This window comes from Humulus lupulus, chromosome 1 (genome assembly GCF_963169125.1).
Source record: "Humulus lupulus chromosome 1, drHumLupu1.1, whole genome shotgun sequence".
Taxonomy (NCBI): domain Eukaryota; kingdom Viridiplantae; phylum Streptophyta; class Magnoliopsida; order Rosales; family Cannabaceae; genus Humulus; species Humulus lupulus.
This window is the reverse complement of record NC_084793.1, coordinates 142,129,838-142,147,939: the sequence shown is the minus strand read 5'-3', so window position 1 is coordinate 142,147,939 and position 18,102 is coordinate 142,129,838. Positions and strand designations below refer to the sequence as shown.

Here is an 18,102-nt window from a genome sequence, read left to right as displayed (position 1 = left end):
TATCTAACATTACAATCCCAACACTTTAGACTTGCTCCATGCATGTTGACATGTACATAAAATAAAAGCTATAATATATTTACTATTACTTTAACTTGTCAACAAAACTACACAGAATATATATTAAAAAAAATTAAGGCATTAAATTTGTAAAATGAAAAATGAAAATAGTGCTAGCTTCAAATATTGTCTTTTGCATCAACGAAGTCGAAGTCATACAACATACTGACTTTGGATGGCACCTAGCTCGGAGCTCCATCGAAGAAATCATATCAAGATCCCTCTCAAAGTTTATTGAGCTTTTAGACCACCACGACAACCACTATCGAGCGGTGGGGGAAGAAATGTTTCGAATAAGGAGTTTTGGAGTCGGAGTCTCATCGTCTGGAAGGCTTTTTCTTGGTCGAGAGAGGATGCCATCCTTTGTTGAAGTCTAGTACCATGAAGCCCCAAAAAATGACAAATTCTGTTTTGGAGTCTATAGGTGTTGCCAGAAGCATGCACATTATAAAAATGAAATGAAAACATTTAGATTGTAAATATTTTGAAATCTTCGCCTCCAAGGCTAATAAAAAAAAAAAAAAAAGAAAGAATGTTGTGGCCGGGTGATCCATCGATATCAAATCTGTTACATTAGATCCATGAGTTTGAAGTGGACGATGGATGGCAAGGGAAAGAGAGGCAGACTGTGTACATCATAAAAATGTGAAAAAAAAAGCTTCTACCGTGCAAATGAAAAAAATACCACCTCAAGCTAATATTGTTATTTCTTTGCTTGCTTTGTGTAATATCCCTGAATACATAGGAACAAAATGGTTTACACTGTTTTTTGTAAAAGAAAAATTAAAACTGTTGAGTCTAAATTAGAATTTATCTTTTCTCAAAAAAGAAAAGAAAAGAATTTATCTAAAATTGAGTAATTAATAAAGAAAAAAGGCCTGGAGAAAACTTGGTAACAAAGCTATATATTTTGGTTCCAAGTCGTGTGCTCCATTCTTTGTAGTCTTTACTCTTTCATTTCTTCCAATTGGCGCCGTCGAACACTCTCCGCAGCTCTATGGATATCGATTTCAAAGAATATCAATTGCGCTGTGAACTTCGCGGTCACGAAGACGACGTTAGATCTCTCTCGCTTTTTCATTTTTGTTTCGAATTTTCCAATCGTTTTGTTCTATTTGTGTGTTTATATTGTATAAATTTAGTTGATCGGTGGGAATGTGCTTCTAGGTTCGAGGGATTTGCGTTTGCGGCAATGCAGGTATTGCCACTTCGTCTCGGGACCGAACCGTGAGGTTGTGGTCCTTGGACCCCTCCGACGAACGACGATTCTCGGCATCTAAAATTCTTCTCGGCCATACGAGCTTCGTGGGTCCGTTGGCATGGATTTCGCCCGATGCCGTAGAATTCCCTGATGGTGGAATTGTGTCTGGAGGCATGGACACGCAGGTTCTAGTTTGGGACTTGAGAACTGGGGAGAAGGTCCACACTCTCAAGGGCCATCAGTTGCAGGTCACCGGTGTTGCGTTGGATAACGGCGACATTGTATCATCCTCCGTCGATTGGTAAGTGCTTTTTTTTTTTTTTAATTACTTAGCACTGTGGACCTTTAGTGATGAATTTCATTGTTGTTGATGTTGATGATACTTTAATAAACAAGTTTTTGCCCCAAATGTATGAATTAAAATTTTTGTTAAGTTAAGTTGGTATTGGATGAGTCTGTCTTTGTACCAATTTTTAAAATTTGACACAGTAGTTTCATTTCGGTGTCTTTTATGTAGCACTTTGAAACGGTGGAGAAAAGGCCAAGCTGTTGAATCATGGGAAGCTCACAAAGCAGCTATTCAAACAATTGTAAAGTTGCCTTCAGGCGAGCTTGCTACAGGTAACTTGCTGACAGTTCTGAGAAGCAATTAATACGTATTAGCTTAGAGGACATCTTTGAACTTTGGACATCTTTGAACTTTTTTTTTATTATATTTTTGAAACATAATCTAGGTTCGAGTGATACAACTATAAAACTTTGGAAAGGAAAGACATGCACACAAACTTTGGCAGGGCATACAGGTATTTTTATATAATTATATATATGTATACATATAAAATTGTGACTCTGTATAAAATTGTTACATGGAACTTTTACTACTTGTTTATTTGCTGGAACAACTTTTCTTTTCTTTCTTTTTTTTTTTTTTGGGGGGGGGGGGGGGGGGGTGTTGTGGTGTGATTAGGTTTGGTGATAAACTATTATTGTTCTCTTAATAAGAAACAAAAATCAAATGGATAGGATTAGAAAACAATTACAAGGGGGTAGAGGTGTTAACCTCAAAAGCAGAGAACAAAAAGAAATGAGGAAACTAGAGGCAAAGTACAAGCTAAAATTTGGCATTTTCCCTAAAAATAACTAGCTCTGTTTCCTGCTCTTCGAAAATTAGACTATTGCCCTTCATCCAAGTTACTGAAACAATTGCCATCACCACTTAATCCTACTTCAGTATTCCATCTTCACTTTGACAGATCCAGTAGGCTTTTTGATCATTATCATTCACATTTTTTGGAAATGAAAAAAAAACTTCAAAATCTGCTTCAGACAACTATGTGTTCCATTAGGCTCTTGCACGAATGGATGATTTACTGTTTGATAAACATTAATGTCATGACATTTTTCTTTTTCTTTCTGGCTCATGGTTGATGAAGGGGACATACTCCCATCTAGTACTGATTTTTATGTTTGCAGTGTTCAAATCGCGTTAACCTCTTAGAAGGTTACAAAATTTAATAAAGCAATATAAGATTTAGATTAGAATATTGATGAAAGTGGAAATAGGAGTGTTGAGATTTGTTCACTCTAATAATCTACTTTTGCAGGAAAAGATGTTTTTGAGTCTGTTGTGTTAAGCTGGATGAACTTGTGAAATCTGAAGGATAGTTTCCTTAGTTTTGCATGTTCAAAGTTTTGGCGTTCTCAATTTAAAGGATTTCTTGATCTCTTCAAATCATGTATTGAGTATTTGTAACTTAGCTTACTCGCTTAAAATGTATTATATATCTACAAGAAAACTTAAATGGTGAGGATTTTGCAGATACTGTCCGAGGCTTAGCGGTGATGTCTGATTTAGGGATTCTTTCTGCATCACATGATGGGTGAGACCTTAGTTTGTTTGTTTAGTTTTTGTCTATTTTAAACTGTCTTTGGGACGTAGTCTGTATTAGGGACATTGTTGTGAAGTGTATAATGTGTCTATTCGTGGTGTCCCGTGTTAATGTTCTCAAAACAAAGGAATATTAGAAAAGTTCAAGTCCTTCTTGGGCATGTATATAGCAAATGCTATAGTTTTTTTATCCCATATATTGTAGGGTTAGGTTGGGGCTCTAGTTTCATATTTGGGCCTGCTTGTGAGTTTGGGGATTTCTGGGTAATAACAATATATATATAGATATATATATTTTTGTGTCTGCAGTTTCACTAAACAGCTAAATTTTGTACTGTCTGCTTGTTATATATATATATATATATATATACCTTTATATGTTAATTGAGCTTTGGAGACTCAATTTTTTTTGCCCCTTACAGTTCCATTAGGTTATGGGCCTTAACTGGTGAAGTTTTACTTGAGATGGTTGGTCATACTTCTATCGTGTATTCAGTGGATTCACATGTGTCTGGACTTATACTCAGTGGTAGTGATGACCGTTTTGCTAAAATATGGAAAGGTTAGTGTTCTTCATCTCAAACAAGAGCTTGCTTTGAGTTTCTATGCTTCTTTGTAGGAGTTTCCTGCACTTCATTATACATGACATTTCTTTTCATTCTGTAACTACAATTTACTAGTTAACTAAGTGTTTCCTAACTTAAGTTGGGATTTTGAAAATAAAGGTTAAGTATGTGTTGATTCCTTAAGTAAGTTGGGCCCACTATTTTTTGTATTGCCTTTGGCTTCCACTTTTATTAAATTTAATCAACTTTTATGTTTTCTGCTTCTTCCATTTATACTATTATGCTTTACATTTATGAACAAGTGTAATGCGGATATGATAAACTTGAAAGCATTGATTAGATGAAATAGTTCTTCTTAGTCTCTACTTCATTTTGTACCTCCCTAAGTGGGTATAGGTCAGAAATGTTGACATAATTTTTATTTTTTTGGATCATTATGTGGTGATTCTTTTTCTTTGTTCTTTGCAAACAAAACTTTAACTCATGAAATGCCTGAGATATCAATCATTGTTTTGTATCAGTCCTAGTTCACTAGGCATAATGTATTGGTTCTTACAACATAGTTTCTTATGCTTGTTTAAATATTTACAAGAGAAATATCTTTGTGTGCCAGATGGAGTTTGTGTTCAGAGCATAGAACATCCTGGTTGTGTTTGGGATGCGAAATTCTTGGAAAATGGGGATATTGTGACAGCGTGTTCTGATGGAGTTGTACGTATTTGGACAATACATCATGACAAGATTGCTGACCCAGTGGATCTTGAGTTGTATTCATCTCAACTTGCCCAATACAAATTGAGCAGGTATGAAGCTCAGCCATCTATTTGTTTGCAGTATCCTGTAGGACAGTTATTCTCATAAGCAACTTTAACACTCTTGTTTTTTGAAGTCTCTTCTGTCTCCTATGGAAGTTTGTACATAATTTCCATTTCTTTCTTGCACTGTCCTAAATTCATAGAATTGTCATGCTGTCTTTGTCTCTGGTTTGAGGAAAGGACTGCTTAGCCAAACACCAATTATTTTCTGAGAATAGGCTTAGTCAAATTAATTTCATTGCTAGTTCTTTTTTTCCTTTTTTTATGTAAATAAATGCCCACTTTCACTATTCAAAATTGCGCATCATTCCCTGTAGATTTTTAGGTCCAACACAAGTATGATTTTCTTGTGAGTTCCTACCTGTATTATTTGGAAGCTCTGCCTAATTTACCTGTGATTTGTTTGTTTTAGAAAGAGAGTTGGAGGATTGAAACTGGAAGAGTTACCCGGGCTGGAGGCTTTACAGATTGCAGGTGTGAAATTAGTGGTTTCAATTCTCTAGTGAATTGAGCCTAATTGTTGTCCCAGTCTTCCCTGTATAATTGGCAAAAAATTTATTGTTTAAGGTTTATTTATTTAATTTATGAGAAACAGCTATTTGTTACCCATACTAGTTAATTTGACCCAGCTGGGGTTTGAACCCTAGACATTTGGTTGAGAGTAATAAAAACATAGGAGTAGGAATAGAATTTGGAATGTAATAAAATTTAATGAGTAAAAAAAACTGCTAAAAAATTAATATTTTTTTTAATTTGTCCATTGGAATGACATTCATTTGCTTTAAATTGCAATTAAATAAAGGAATGGAATGAAAAGGATTTTATTTTTTTCTATTCTATTACTCCCAACCAAAAGGGCTTAATGTTTAGAGAAATGCTAAGGGGCACTACTGGTGCCCAACACCACAAAGAGGTGATTTTCTGCTATTGGTGCAATCCAATATCGGGTTCCACATATTTGAATTTAATAAGTGTTATAAGGTATCGCTAAACAATCATAATGTGCCACCTCATATGATGCTGGGTACCTTAAGTTGCCAAATAGAATGAATATCTCTAAATTTTAGGTTGCTTGATGAGCCAATGAATGAATAGCTCTAAATTTTATAAAACAAGTGGGAAAACTGACTTTTTACCTGCCCATTTGTGTAGATATATTCATGATGTAGAACCAAGAGAGAAATGAGAAGCTAGAGAATAGTTGATAGAGGGAGATGATTCAAGAAACATTATATAATCAAGAAAGATAATTTAGAAAGACAGAACAATCTTAGAGAGAGGAAATCTGCATAAATCACATAACAAGTCTTCTCTAAAATGATAAATGTGCCCATTTATAGATAGGCAAATGAACACAATTTAGGAACTAAACATAACTAGGAGGCCAAATGCAAATAGCAAATAATTCATAATAATTCTCATTACCAATAAGAGTGTCCTGATTATCTATATCATAAATTACATCAGTTCATCATTTCAGTATTTGTATACTTAAATTTCTTTTTTCCTCCCGCGAAATGAGAGTAACCTCTTAATCTTTTTTGCCATGTTTCTATCTGCGAGTAAGTTCTGGTATTATTGTATCAGGAACCAGTGACGGCCAGACAAAAGTTGTCAGAGAAGGGGACAATGGTGTAGCATATGCATGGAATTTGGGAGAACAGAAGTGGGATAAAGTAATTTACATTCTTGTCATAGTAACATTTTTTTGGCATTTTCCTCATGCTATGAGTTTACATATAGCTTCTCAGCACCTTTTTCATCATAAAATCAAGGATGTATTACTGGATGATTCATCAATCCATGAGATTTTAATTTACTTTGAGATCAGTGCTGGAGACTGCAGTGTTTATGAGCAAATTAATTGCTTAATGTCGTCAGATTTGTTTATTAAAAATTAAGATGGATACAATTTATACAACATTTTAAGGGGTTGACTGTGTTAAGTCAGTAAGTAAAATGAACAGGAGAGAGTTTCCTAGAAGTCAGTAAGGGGTTGACTGTGTTAAGTCAGTAAGGGGAGAATTGCTTGTATATTTGTTATGCTTCTAGAACCTGAGTTTTCACTTTTTTTAAGGCACTTTAGCTCTTTTACAACTGAATTATTTTCTTGTTCATACCTTTTTATGTATTACATTTCATTCTGTACATATAGATTGGCGAAGTTGTGGACGGACCAGATGATGGCATGAAGCGTCCTGTTCTTGATGGAATTGAATATGACTATGGTTAGCATTTTTGTTTGTGGAAATATGTAAACTAAATCCATTTTCTGGTAAGATTTTAAACTGTTTATACTGTTCTTCTTCTTCTTCAGTATTTGATGTTGATATTGGAGACGGTGAGCCCATTCGTAAGTTGCCTCACAACCGATCAGGTAGTTCTATCATGCTTTTTGTTTTTCCAAATATGTGGTTGACTGATATTTCTGAAGTCTGAACATACTTGATCTTTTGCTCCTAGTTTACCCTCCACTCATTATTTTTTGAGAAATTGAACTAGAACAATCTGAAAAGATACACCACTTATTATATTGTTGGCATTGTTGGTATGTATGAATTTACTTCATAGAGAATTCTCCCAATCAGAAGTACATTTCTTGTTTGATGAGTTTTAAAAAGTGCGGTTGATTTTTATAAGTTTATGAATGTAAAGAAAGTGTTAAATCACAATTTATTCATGGAACTAAAATATTTCTACTTAAAAGTAAAAAATATCTGGATAATAAAAAGGCTTTTTGTGATGAACACTTTTAGCTCTCTTGTCTCGCATTTTGTAATTTATTATGTGGTTGACACAGCATGAACTGGGAATTCATATGTTGATTTTACAAGCAGTTAGTCAATTTTTTTTATGCAGATAATCCATATGACACTGCTGACAAGTGGCTTCTGAAGGAGAATCTACCACTTTCATATCGGCAACAAATTGTGGAATTTATCCTCCAAAATAGTGGACAGAAGGACTTCACACCTGATCCATCTTTCCGTGATCCTTTCACTGGCTGTGAGTTTCATGTCATTTTCCCTTTGGCATGAACATTATACACCATTGACTTGGTTTTATTATGCTTTGTACTAGTTTTGATGTGTCTATGCTTTTTTGTGTTTTTCATTTCAGCTAATGCATATGTACCTGGAGAATATTCCAAGTCTGGTACTGTATATTCTTTTTTCAGTGCAGGTTAATTATCTTTCTCACATAAACATTTCCAATATGTAATTCTTACAAAATTCTCTCTTTAACAGCCACTGTTGCAAAACATGCTTTCAAGCATATTCCTAAGGTATGCTCTTAAGATCTTGGCTCAGTATTTGTTGAAATTGTCAACTTTATCCATAGTTAATGGTACTATAAAGTACTTTATGTGCTACACAGCCTATGAACCAGTCCCAAATTCAGAGATTCTGCTGTATGATGTTGCTCATCAGAAGCTCACCCAATCTATTGGGATAGTTTAAGGAATCGTCGTACTATTGACACCAGGAATATATACATGCATATGGAAGCTTACTCTGTAAATATATAATTGAAAAGAATCTATAATAGTTGGGAATCTGAATCCTTTAGTAATTTGGGCTTCTTGGTTGCATTCTTAAAGCTGGAGAAATGGAAAATTTACTGGTTGATGATGCTGTTCTTACCTCTCAGTGATTTTTTTTCTTTTTAAATGCATCTATCATGCAACATCTTTTCTTATCTTTGTCAATCATCTTAATTTCAGAAAGGAATGCTTGTTTTTGATATAGCTCAGTTTGATGGGATCCTCAAGAAGATTACAGAGCTTAACAGTGCTCTACACTCTGATCAGGCAGGTTCTTTATGTGATCTAACATTTTTCCTTTCTTTGTTTTTTTAGTTCTGTTTCTTGTAATATATACTGTCTTTTAATGCTCATTAACATTTTATTACTCAATGAAATGAAATGTTAATCTTCCTTCTTTTGATCAGAGAAAGTAGGCTTCTTTATTTATCTTATCTTAATCAGTATTTTAACTCATGATATATTGTTTTAATCTTTTATGCTTAAACGTTCTTGTGTACCTGGCATTTAATAGTTTATGCTAATATATAGTTTTCTAAAAAAATTATACCATTCTTTTGAAGGAAAAGAAGCACTTGGCTTTATCAGAGGTTGAGATTTCCAGATTGGGTGCTTTAGTAAAAGTTTTGAAGGACACTTCACATTATCATTCTAGTAAATTAGCAGATAGTGATATTGCTGTCTTACTGAGATCCATAAAATCATGGCCAACTACAATGATATTTCCAGGTTGGGATGCAAGACTTCTTACATTTTTGTACGTACATAAGTTTTTATAGTGCTTTGTTTACCGACTGCAAAGTGATGAAATCATGCTATGTTACTTGATTTTACATGTTTTCTGGTTAAAAGAGAAGGATATTATCTTACATTTATATTCTGAATTGAAGCTGTTCTTTGTTTTATTACAACTTACTGCTGGTATGGCGCCTGTTGAGAAAGAGGTTATTTTCCTACTCTAGGGGTGCTCTATAATAACACTATTGTTTGACACCTATGAATGCTTGCGCTTGTATTATTTCAAGTGTTTCTCTAGTTGCTTGTTGAAGAATGTGCGGGAGTTGAAAGCATCACCATGCTGATAAGAGTGGCTTTGTGGTCATGATCAACCTATGAAAGAAAGAGTCACTAAGTTTCACTGTGATGTGATTTTTCCTGCCTCATTGTATTAGGTGACAGATGAATTTTATGCGACTTTGCTCTCTTTGGAAAAGAATTATAGATGCTGGAGAATGGGAAGTGAAAGAGGGTGGGAGTCAGAAAAAATATAGAAATAGCTAAAATAATTTAATTTGGTTTAAACAAAAATTCAGTGCTCAAGGTCGTTGATAACTTTCAGAAGTAGGGTTTAGCCAAATAATGTGTATTGCTCCTGTGAACGAGCAGTGCCCCTGACCCATGCATAGATGCATTGCAGATACTTTGTACAAGCACTCTCTTTGCTTAATGGGCTATACATTTTGAATCTTTCAGTTAATAACCTTTGCAGTGTGGAGTACTTTGTGCATGACTGTTATGTCAAATGCACAATACTGAACTGAATTGTTACCTGTGCTCTTGAAAGTTCTATTTTAGTGTGAATAAATTGTATAATCTGTTAACAACATTTCTTTTAGTAATTTTTCTTTTTCGGTTTGTCTTTTTTTTTTTGGCAGTTATTGATACTCTCAGGATGGTCGTCCTGCACCCAGATGGGGCAACTTTGTTCCTCAAACATGTTGAAGCTGAAAATGGTACTGGAGCTAGAAATTGACTGACTTATTTTTTCCCTCTAAAATTTCATTGCAAAAAGTATCCTGATGCATTCTTGCTTTAGCAAAAGTTAATGTTATTAATATAATTATATGCTTATGGTTATATCTCTTACAGATACATTGATGGAAATAATGAAAAGGGTCACAGAGAACCCTTCACTACCCGCAAATCTCTTGACAAGCATTCGTCTTGTCACCAATCTATTCAAGAAATCTAGTTACTTCAACTGGTTGCAAAGACATCGCATTGAGGTTACCATTCTTTCTATAATATCAATACTCGTCTGGTTAAGAATTGTATAATTACAATTATATGAATAAATTAATTTTGCAGGTTCTCGATGCATTCTCCAGTTGTTATTCATCTCCAAATAAGAATTTACAGTTGTCTTATTCAACCTTGATACTAAAGTAAGTGTGTTATTATCATTTGATCGTTGTTGTTAAGTGTAGAAATATCTTTGTAAATACATTTTGTACAGCTAATTGTAGGTTGTAATTTACAGCTAAGTTAGGTTGTAATTGACAGCTATGTTTAGGTTGTATTTTTTTTCTTATTTTTTGTCTAGCTCTTTGTATTCAGCCTATATATAAGCCATAGTATTTATCAATAAAATCAGATTAGAAGTATTATTCATACAAATCTACATGGTATCAGAGCCATTAGTAGTCTAAAAATTGGAAACTCTTTCCAATCTTTTCTGCCCTCTTTCAGTAAAAAAATTAGGGTTTTGCACTTTTGAGCTCAAGCTTAGAAAATTATTTTAGGGCAATCTTCTACTCTCACCTCCTTCACAGGAAGCTTCCTCCACCTCCGGTCGGCCAAACCCTGAAGTTCGGCACCCAGCAGAGCCACGCGTGAGCCTCATGCGCCACCTCCATCTCCCACACGCGTTGCGTGTGTAGGCGCGTGCAGCACCCCGACGGCGAGCTTTTTTCGGCAACGTCTTCCTCGGCACTCCTTGCTGCATTTCCCTGTTCTTATCAATGGCTGTTACAGCCAACTCCTCATCTAAAAGCCAATCTCAAACATATCAATGGCTGTTACAGCCAACTCCTCACCTTCTCAAATCAATGGCTTCTCCTCAACTTCTCCAATCACCCAAACCCACTCCTCAATTAGCTGCTCTTGTCACCAATTCCTCTCATAAAGTGCTCTATTTTCAAGACTTGGAAGTTAGCCACTTCTCAAAGGACAAAATCAATGCAACTCCAACACCTCTTGGGCACTGTATGCAGCAGCCAAATCCATCTTCAACCGAGGCAAATGTCAGCATAATGTGTCATCAAGGTTCTACGTCTCACACATTTACTGCAACCTCCAACAAAGGTACTTGGATTGTTGATTCAGGGGCTTCCGACCACATGACGGGTGATTTACAAATCTTTAGCACCTTCAAACCATGTGCTGAATCCCACACCGTCAGAATTGCCGATGGTTCTCTCTCAAAAGTGATAGGGACCGGCTCTGTAACATTATCAGATGAACTTCGCCTTTCATCTGTTCTATTTGTCCCTAAACTAAATTGCAATCTTCTTTCAATAAGCAAACTTACTCGAGATCTGAATTGTGTAACTAAATTCTATCCAAATCTTTGTGAATTTCAGGTTGAGGGCTCGGAGAAGGTGATTGGCAGTGCTGAAATGCATGATGAGCTCTATATTCTCAAGGATTCTCCTAAAAGTAAACAAGTTCACAAATCTAGTTGTGGTAATCATTCCAATTTAGATTCTGTTTCCAATTCAGTGTCTATTTCGAATGAAAATCGTGTTATGTTGTGGCATTTTCGACTAGGACATCCAAATTTTGGTTATCTTGAAAAACTATTTCCTCAGTTATTTGTCCACAAAAGACCAAAATTCTTTCATTGTGAAGTATGTCAACTTGCTAAGCATACTCGAAACTCTTATCCCAGTCTTCCTTACAAACCTTCACAACCTTTTTCGATGATACATAGTAATATTTGGGGACCCTCACGAGTAACTAATATTAATGGATCTAGATGGTTTGTATCATTTATTGATGATCATACTAGGACAACATAGACATTCTTTATGAAAGAAAAATCTGATACTGCTTCTATTTTTAAAAATTTTCATTCCATGATTCAAAATCAATTTTGCCGAAAAATCCAAATCTTGAAAACTGATAATGGAAAGGAATATTTTAACTCCATTCTTGGTCCATACTTGTTAGATCAAGGTATTGTTCACATTAGTTCATGTGTTGATACTCCTTAACAAAATGGAGTGGTTGAGCGAAAAAACAGACATCTTCTTGAAGTTTCTAGATCCATCATGTTTTCAAATCATGTTCCTAAACAATTTTGGGGGAAGCCTTGCTCATAGCCACCTATCTCATCAATCGTATGCCTAGCCGTGTACTACAATTCAAAGCTCCCAGAAATTTGTTACTTGCCACATTCCCTCATATCTCAGCTTTCTCCTCCAATCTTCCATTTAAAGTCTTCGGATGTACGGCTTTTGCCCATATTTATGATCACAAACGAACCAAACTTGATCCAAAGTCTCACAAGTGTCTCTTCATCGGGTACTCCAACACTCAGAAAGGGTATAAATGCTACTCCCCAATTACAAAAATGATCTATAACACTATGGATGTCACCTTTTTTGAACATCAATCTTTCTTTCCCAAATCTGGTATTCAGGGGGAGCATTCTCAGGAATATCAGCTTTGGGAAACTCTTCAGGATCATCAAGCTGCATTTCCTCAACCCAATGTTGTGACACACAAACATCAAAGTGCTCAGTCTTTGCCCTCTTTGCCTATCCAACCAGATCAATCAACTGGTCCTTCCTTACCCACTTTTCCTATCCAACCAGATATCAGTCCAGAAAACACACCCAACCCGTCCTTCTCTATAGTCAATCCGCTCTCACCTTTCTCCTCAGAAAACCCAAACACTCCTTCAACTTTATCACCACCTCAAACTCAAGCACAATTTGATATAGGTAACAAAGAACTTCGTGTTTATAGTAGGAGAAAAGTTGGAAATATAGAGGTCAACATGCAAGACAAGAACTGCTCAAACACTCATCAAAGCCCTCTCAACCTCGAAAATCACGAAGGTAAGGATTCTGTGGTTCATGAGTTAGTTTCTCCTACTATTGATGATCTCGACCTACCTATTGCTCATCGAAAGGGTGTTAGAACTTGTACCAATCACCCCATTGAAAAATATGTTGCTTATGGGAAACTAACACCTATGTACCGAGCTTTTGTCTCTTCTCTTGATCTTATTAAGATTCCCACAGACATTTATAAAGCCTTGAAAGATCCAAAATGGAAGACTGCAGTCGATGAAGAAATGAATGCTCTTGAGAAAAATGGTACTTGGGTTCTCACTGAGTTACCTCAAGGAAAACAGACAGTTGGTTGCAAGTGGATTTTCACCGTCAAATATAATTCAGATGGGAGTATCAACAGATTCAAGGCTCGATTAGTTGCCAAGGGATTCACTCAATCATATGGTGTTGACTATCAGGAGACTTTTGCTCCTGTCGCCAAACTTAATACAGTAAGAGTTTTATTATCACTTGCTGTAAATTGTGAGTGGCCTTTATATCAGTTGAATGTGAATAATGCTTTTTTGAATGGGGATCTCGAAGAAGTCTATATGGAAATTCCACCAGGTATGAAGAAACACTCCAGTGGTCGAGTAGTGTGCAAACTTCTCAAATCTCTTTATGGCTTGAAACAGTCACCTCGAGCATGGTTTGACAAATTTGCAAAGTTAGTTGTCAAACATGGATATACTCAAAGTCAGGCTGATCATACTCTATTTTTCAAGTTCTCTTCAATTGGGAAGCTAGCAATTCTCATTGTCTATGTGGATGACATAATCTTAACTGGAGATGACTTAGGAGAAATTTCAGATCTCAAAAGACTTCTTGCCTCCAAATTTGAAATCAAAGATCTAGGAACCCTCAAATACTTTCTTGGTATGGAAGTAGCCCGATCGAAAGAAGGAATTGTTATATCTCAGCGAAAGTATATCCTAGATCTTCTAAAGGAAACTGGAATGATTGGGAGCAAGTCGGTTGACACTCCCATGGATCCAAACTTGAAAGTTAATCGAAGAGAGGATTCAACTCCAGTAGAGAGGGGGAGCTATCAAAGATTAGTAGGAAAGCTAATCTATCTCTCTCATACCAGACCTGATATCGCCTTCCCTGTCAGCGTTGTTAGTCAACATATGCACAGTCCTTGTGAGGAGCACTTGGAAGCAGTGTATCGTATTCTAAGATATTTGAAAATGACACCAGGTCTTGGTTTGCACTTCAAAAAACACAACAATCGAGACTTGGAAGTTTACACAGACTTTAGTTGGGCTGGAGAGCTGACTGACAGACGATCAACTAGTGGTTATTGCACCTATGTATAGGGTAATTTAGTTACTTGGCGTAGTAAAAAGCAGTCTGTGGTCTCAAGGAGTAGTGCAGAGTCAGAATATCGTGCTTTAGCCTTGGATATTTGTGAAGGGATGTGGATCAAAAGACTCATGAATGAATTGAGGTTTGACTCTCCTAAGTCTTTTAAAATGTACAGTGATAGTCAAGCAGCAATTAGTATTGCTAAAAGTTCGGTTCACCACGATAGAACTAAACATGTTGAAATAGACAGACACTTCATTTCTAAGAAGGTGAATTCAAAGATCATTGAGCTCAACTACATTCCTACAAAGAAACAAATTGCCGACATTCTAACAAAAGCACTACCAAGAACAAGTTTTGAAAAATTTAATTCCAAGCTGGGTTTGTATAACATATACAACTCAACTTGAGGGGGAGTGTAGAAATATCTTTGTAAATATATTTTGTACAGCTAATTTTAGGTTGTAATTTAAAGCTAAGTTAGGTTGTAATTGACAGCTATGTTTAGGTTGTATTTTTTTCCTTTCTGATATTTGCTCTCTTTTGGGCTTTTGACAGCTATGCTGTGTTGCTAATTGATAAGAAGGATCAAGAAGGTCAGTCTCAAGTTCTTTCTGCAGCTCTTGAGGTACGTTACACTCTCGTAAGAGTGATGTTGAAAGGGATCCTATCCTAATTATATATTTTACTGCCTGCTTCTAATGTGGCCCCTTTTCAAAATGAATTTTTTTATATGGGATTCCCCTTCCCTGAGATGGTTTCATCTTTTTTGTTAATTAAAATCATTATGTTTATGCAGTATGACATTATTTTTTGTCTATTTTGTTATCTGCAGATTGCAGAGGAGGAAAATTTAGAAGTGGATTCAAAGTTCCGTGCTTTAGTTGCAATTGGATCATTGGTAATCTTATTTCTTTTAGTTATTATTTATTATCATTTTAATTCATTTGGACCAAAAATTGTCTTTGGCTTCTTTGCTCTAAGAAATTTCTACCAAAAATTCATGAACTTGCTATTGCTATTTCATTCATTATTGTCCAATATTTGTAACAGATGCTTGATGGTCTTGTTAAAAGAATAGCTATGGATTTTGATGTGGAGAACATTGCTAAAGCAGCAAAGACTTCCAAAGATGCCAAGATTATTGAAGTTGGAGCTGACATCGAACTCTTAATTAAAGGCAGTTGAATACGCTGGTAACTTGATTTTTTTCTTTTAATGTGAGCTCTTCAACTGATTTTGTAAGTTTGTGGGTGGTGTATGCGAGAGAGTAGAGAGACAACTCTCAAGTAGAAAGTAACCATCGTTGTATCAAATTTTCCAAGTCTTGTATTTGGACATATATGAATCTGTCATGCCCTTTCAGCTTGGGACCATTCATAGGCAAATGTTGTACATTAATTCTATGAAAGATCACTGAAAGAAAAGTCGGCTAAGATGAATATTATTGAAATGACAGATTTAATGCAACCAGAAAACATGTGATACATTACATACTTTAGTCTTCACCCAAGAACTCACTCTTATTATATATATTAGTACACGCATTTACTTTCTTGTCTTTCTACAGGTTTTTGCACGACATTCAAAGTTAGAGAAGAGAAGGAAATAAGCATAGCCAAGATGGTTTTATTAATTATTGTATTGCAACAAGAACTAGGCTTTTATGATTTCTTAAAATACGCTTTTTTTTGTGGGGAAATTTATTATACACAATGTTACACAATAATTATTTATGAAAAAAAAATGTCTGGTTTTAATCTATTTGGTGCAAAGAAAAGCACAAATTTGTGTTTTGATTACCATGTGACATAAATCAACCTGTTAAATAATGATACAAAAGTGATAGCAGTTTAAATAATTATTTCCATTTTGCATAAAACTTATGGTCACCCCATAGCAACATTCTGTTGAGAGGAATGTGAACGTTTCTCTGCTTCAAATGGATATGCCTTGGCCTTATTCTCTTCTCCAAACTGAACCCAAAGTACTGCGGAAACTTGTTCACTTCCTCCAAGCTCCTCTCCATCTCCCAAACCAAATACTCATGCTTGGGTCTCAAGTTATCCTCGATACTGTAACCGAATATCGCCGGCACCCGTGCGCAAACCCTACCTGACTCTTCGTACGAAAGCCCAATGCTTCGCAGAAACCTCACCTTCTCCCTGAGCTTCTCAACGCGCGTGTTGAGTAGATGTGCATTCAGGTTCGTGGCCGAATTAAGGCCGCTCAAACCCAACTCCCTGAGGTATGCCAGCGTCGGCCGGAGGCAGTACTCGACGTCGGAGAAGAGAATCGCGGGGCACCGGAGGATAATGCTACAGGACGCCTCCGGCGAGGCGGAGACATCGGCGGCGAGGAAATCGAAGACGGGTTCGACGTGTGTTGGGTCGAATTTAGGGGAGAAGAGTTGAGGGCGGAGGAAGGCGAGTCTGGAGAAATGGGAGTCGGAGAATCCTTTGGATTTGAGAAAATGGACGGCGGCGATGATGTGATCGACGTGGTCAGGAAGGGGGAGCTTGTTGGGGGGTGTATGGGGATGGATTATGCCGATGGTTTTGAGGTAGCGGAGATTTTCACGGTGGGATGTACGGAACTTGATGAAGCGGGTCGACGACGGGGGAAGAGAATATGATTTGGAATTGGGATTCAGATTGAGATGAAGGCCCCAGTATGAGTGTAGTTGCAGCATTGCATTTGCTTGCATTGCTTTCTGACCCAACTCTCAACTCAATTGTTTGTCAGTGTTTTTGGGTGAGTGGTCGATATTTTTGTCTTTCTAAAATCGGATGACAAACTTGTTAATAAAAAATATCAACAGACTTTAAATACTTTAAGTCATACAGATTGTTCAATTTTCCTTTTAAGGTTTCTGATATTTTCTCGTAAAAGGAAATTATATTTTATATGTAATTTTTAATAGTATAAAAAATATGGTTATTTTTTCAAAAAAAAAAAGTTAATTATAAGAATTTTCATTTTTATGAATTTATTTTCTTGTATTTTTTTTATAAAAATTAGTTTATGCTATAATTTTATTTTTAATCCAGTTTTATTAATTTGGAAAGATATTTTATAATTTGATTATTATTTTTTTAGCTTATTTGTTTTTTATATTACTAATTTTATATTAAAATTTTCTTTTGTTGTTTTACAATTTTTTTTAATATGAATTGTGTTTATTATTTTATTTATTTATTTATTATAAACATTTATTTTTAGATTGTACGTTTCTTTTTTCAAATCCTTAGCTAATTACTTAATTGATCTTTAACAGTTATGTAAAAATAAAATCCTAGAGCTAGGTTAAATAACATGTACCAAGAGGGTGACCAGTTACCCTAAGAGGAGTAACCTTCTGCTAGGGGTGCTCAAGATCCAAACCAATCCAATTACCCCGAACCAATCTAAACCAATCCTATTACAAAAAGTTAGATATCCAATTACTATTGGATTAGATTAGATTTGAAAAGTTGGATGTTAATTGGATTGGATTGGTTGTTGGATGACACTCTAAAAATCAAATTAAGAACCGATCCAATCCAACCTTAATTAAAAAATATATATTATATTAAATATAAATATATTTAATTATGTTAGTTTGTATTGGTTGTTAATTAGTAGATATTATTATTGTTGTTGTTTTGATGCTATGTTAATATTTGAAGATATTATTGTTGTTATTTTCATGCTATATTAGTATTTTAGTTATTAATCTGAAACTTACTAATTTCAAATTTTAATAGTTGTGGTGTAAGTTTAATATTTCACTTGTAAATTCATTATGTTAAGGACTTAATGTGATAATTTTAAGGTCTTAATGTAGTATTATTACTAAATATTGTTAGTTTTTTGTATGATTTTTTTTATACTTTTTTT

General features: G+C 35.3%; 2 protein-coding genes across 3 annotated transcripts; one reads left to right on the top strand and one right to left on the bottom strand.

Annotated features, from left to right (window-relative positions):
• The first annotated feature begins 894 nt into the window (after positions 1-894).
• LOC133798532 (uncharacterized) lies at positions 895-15,987 on the top strand. 2 transcript variants are annotated; one of them, XM_062236876.1, is made up of 23 exons: positions 895-1,117; positions 1,228-1,562; positions 1,779-1,882; positions 1,996-2,064; positions 3,081-3,141; positions 3,572-3,711; positions 4,329-4,518; positions 4,943-5,004; positions 6,118-6,206; positions 6,686-6,758; positions 6,848-6,907; positions 7,390-7,536; positions 7,651-7,686; positions 7,779-7,816; positions 8,255-8,341; positions 8,638-8,803; positions 9,730-9,807; positions 9,944-10,080; positions 10,163-10,239; positions 14,782-14,851; positions 15,059-15,124; positions 15,277-15,419; positions 15,794-15,987. In XM_062236876.1, exons 1-22 carry the CDS (start codon positions 1,058-1,060, stop codon positions 15,409-15,411), a joined length of 2,280 nt encoding a protein of 759 aa, XP_062092860.1. In that variant the 5' UTR covers positions 895-1,057; the 3' UTR covers positions 15,412-15,419; positions 15,794-15,987. The 2 variants fall into 2 exon arrangements, with proteins under 2 accessions (XP_062092860.1, XP_062092853.1); XM_062236869.1 differs by lacking the exon at positions 15,794-15,987 and having other exon boundaries at positions 15,277-15,611.
• Positions 15,988-16,002: 15 nt separating this feature from the next.
• Positions 16,003-17,041, bottom strand: LOC133798546 (transcription termination factor MTEF1, chloroplastic). The gene has a single exon (XM_062236883.1). The coding sequence runs from the start codon at positions 16,928-16,930 to the stop codon at positions 16,085-16,087; it is 846 nt and encodes a 281-aa protein (XP_062092867.1). The 5' UTR covers positions 16,931-17,041; the 3' UTR covers positions 16,003-16,084.
• Between the last annotated feature and the right edge of the window lie 1,061 nt (positions 17,042-18,102).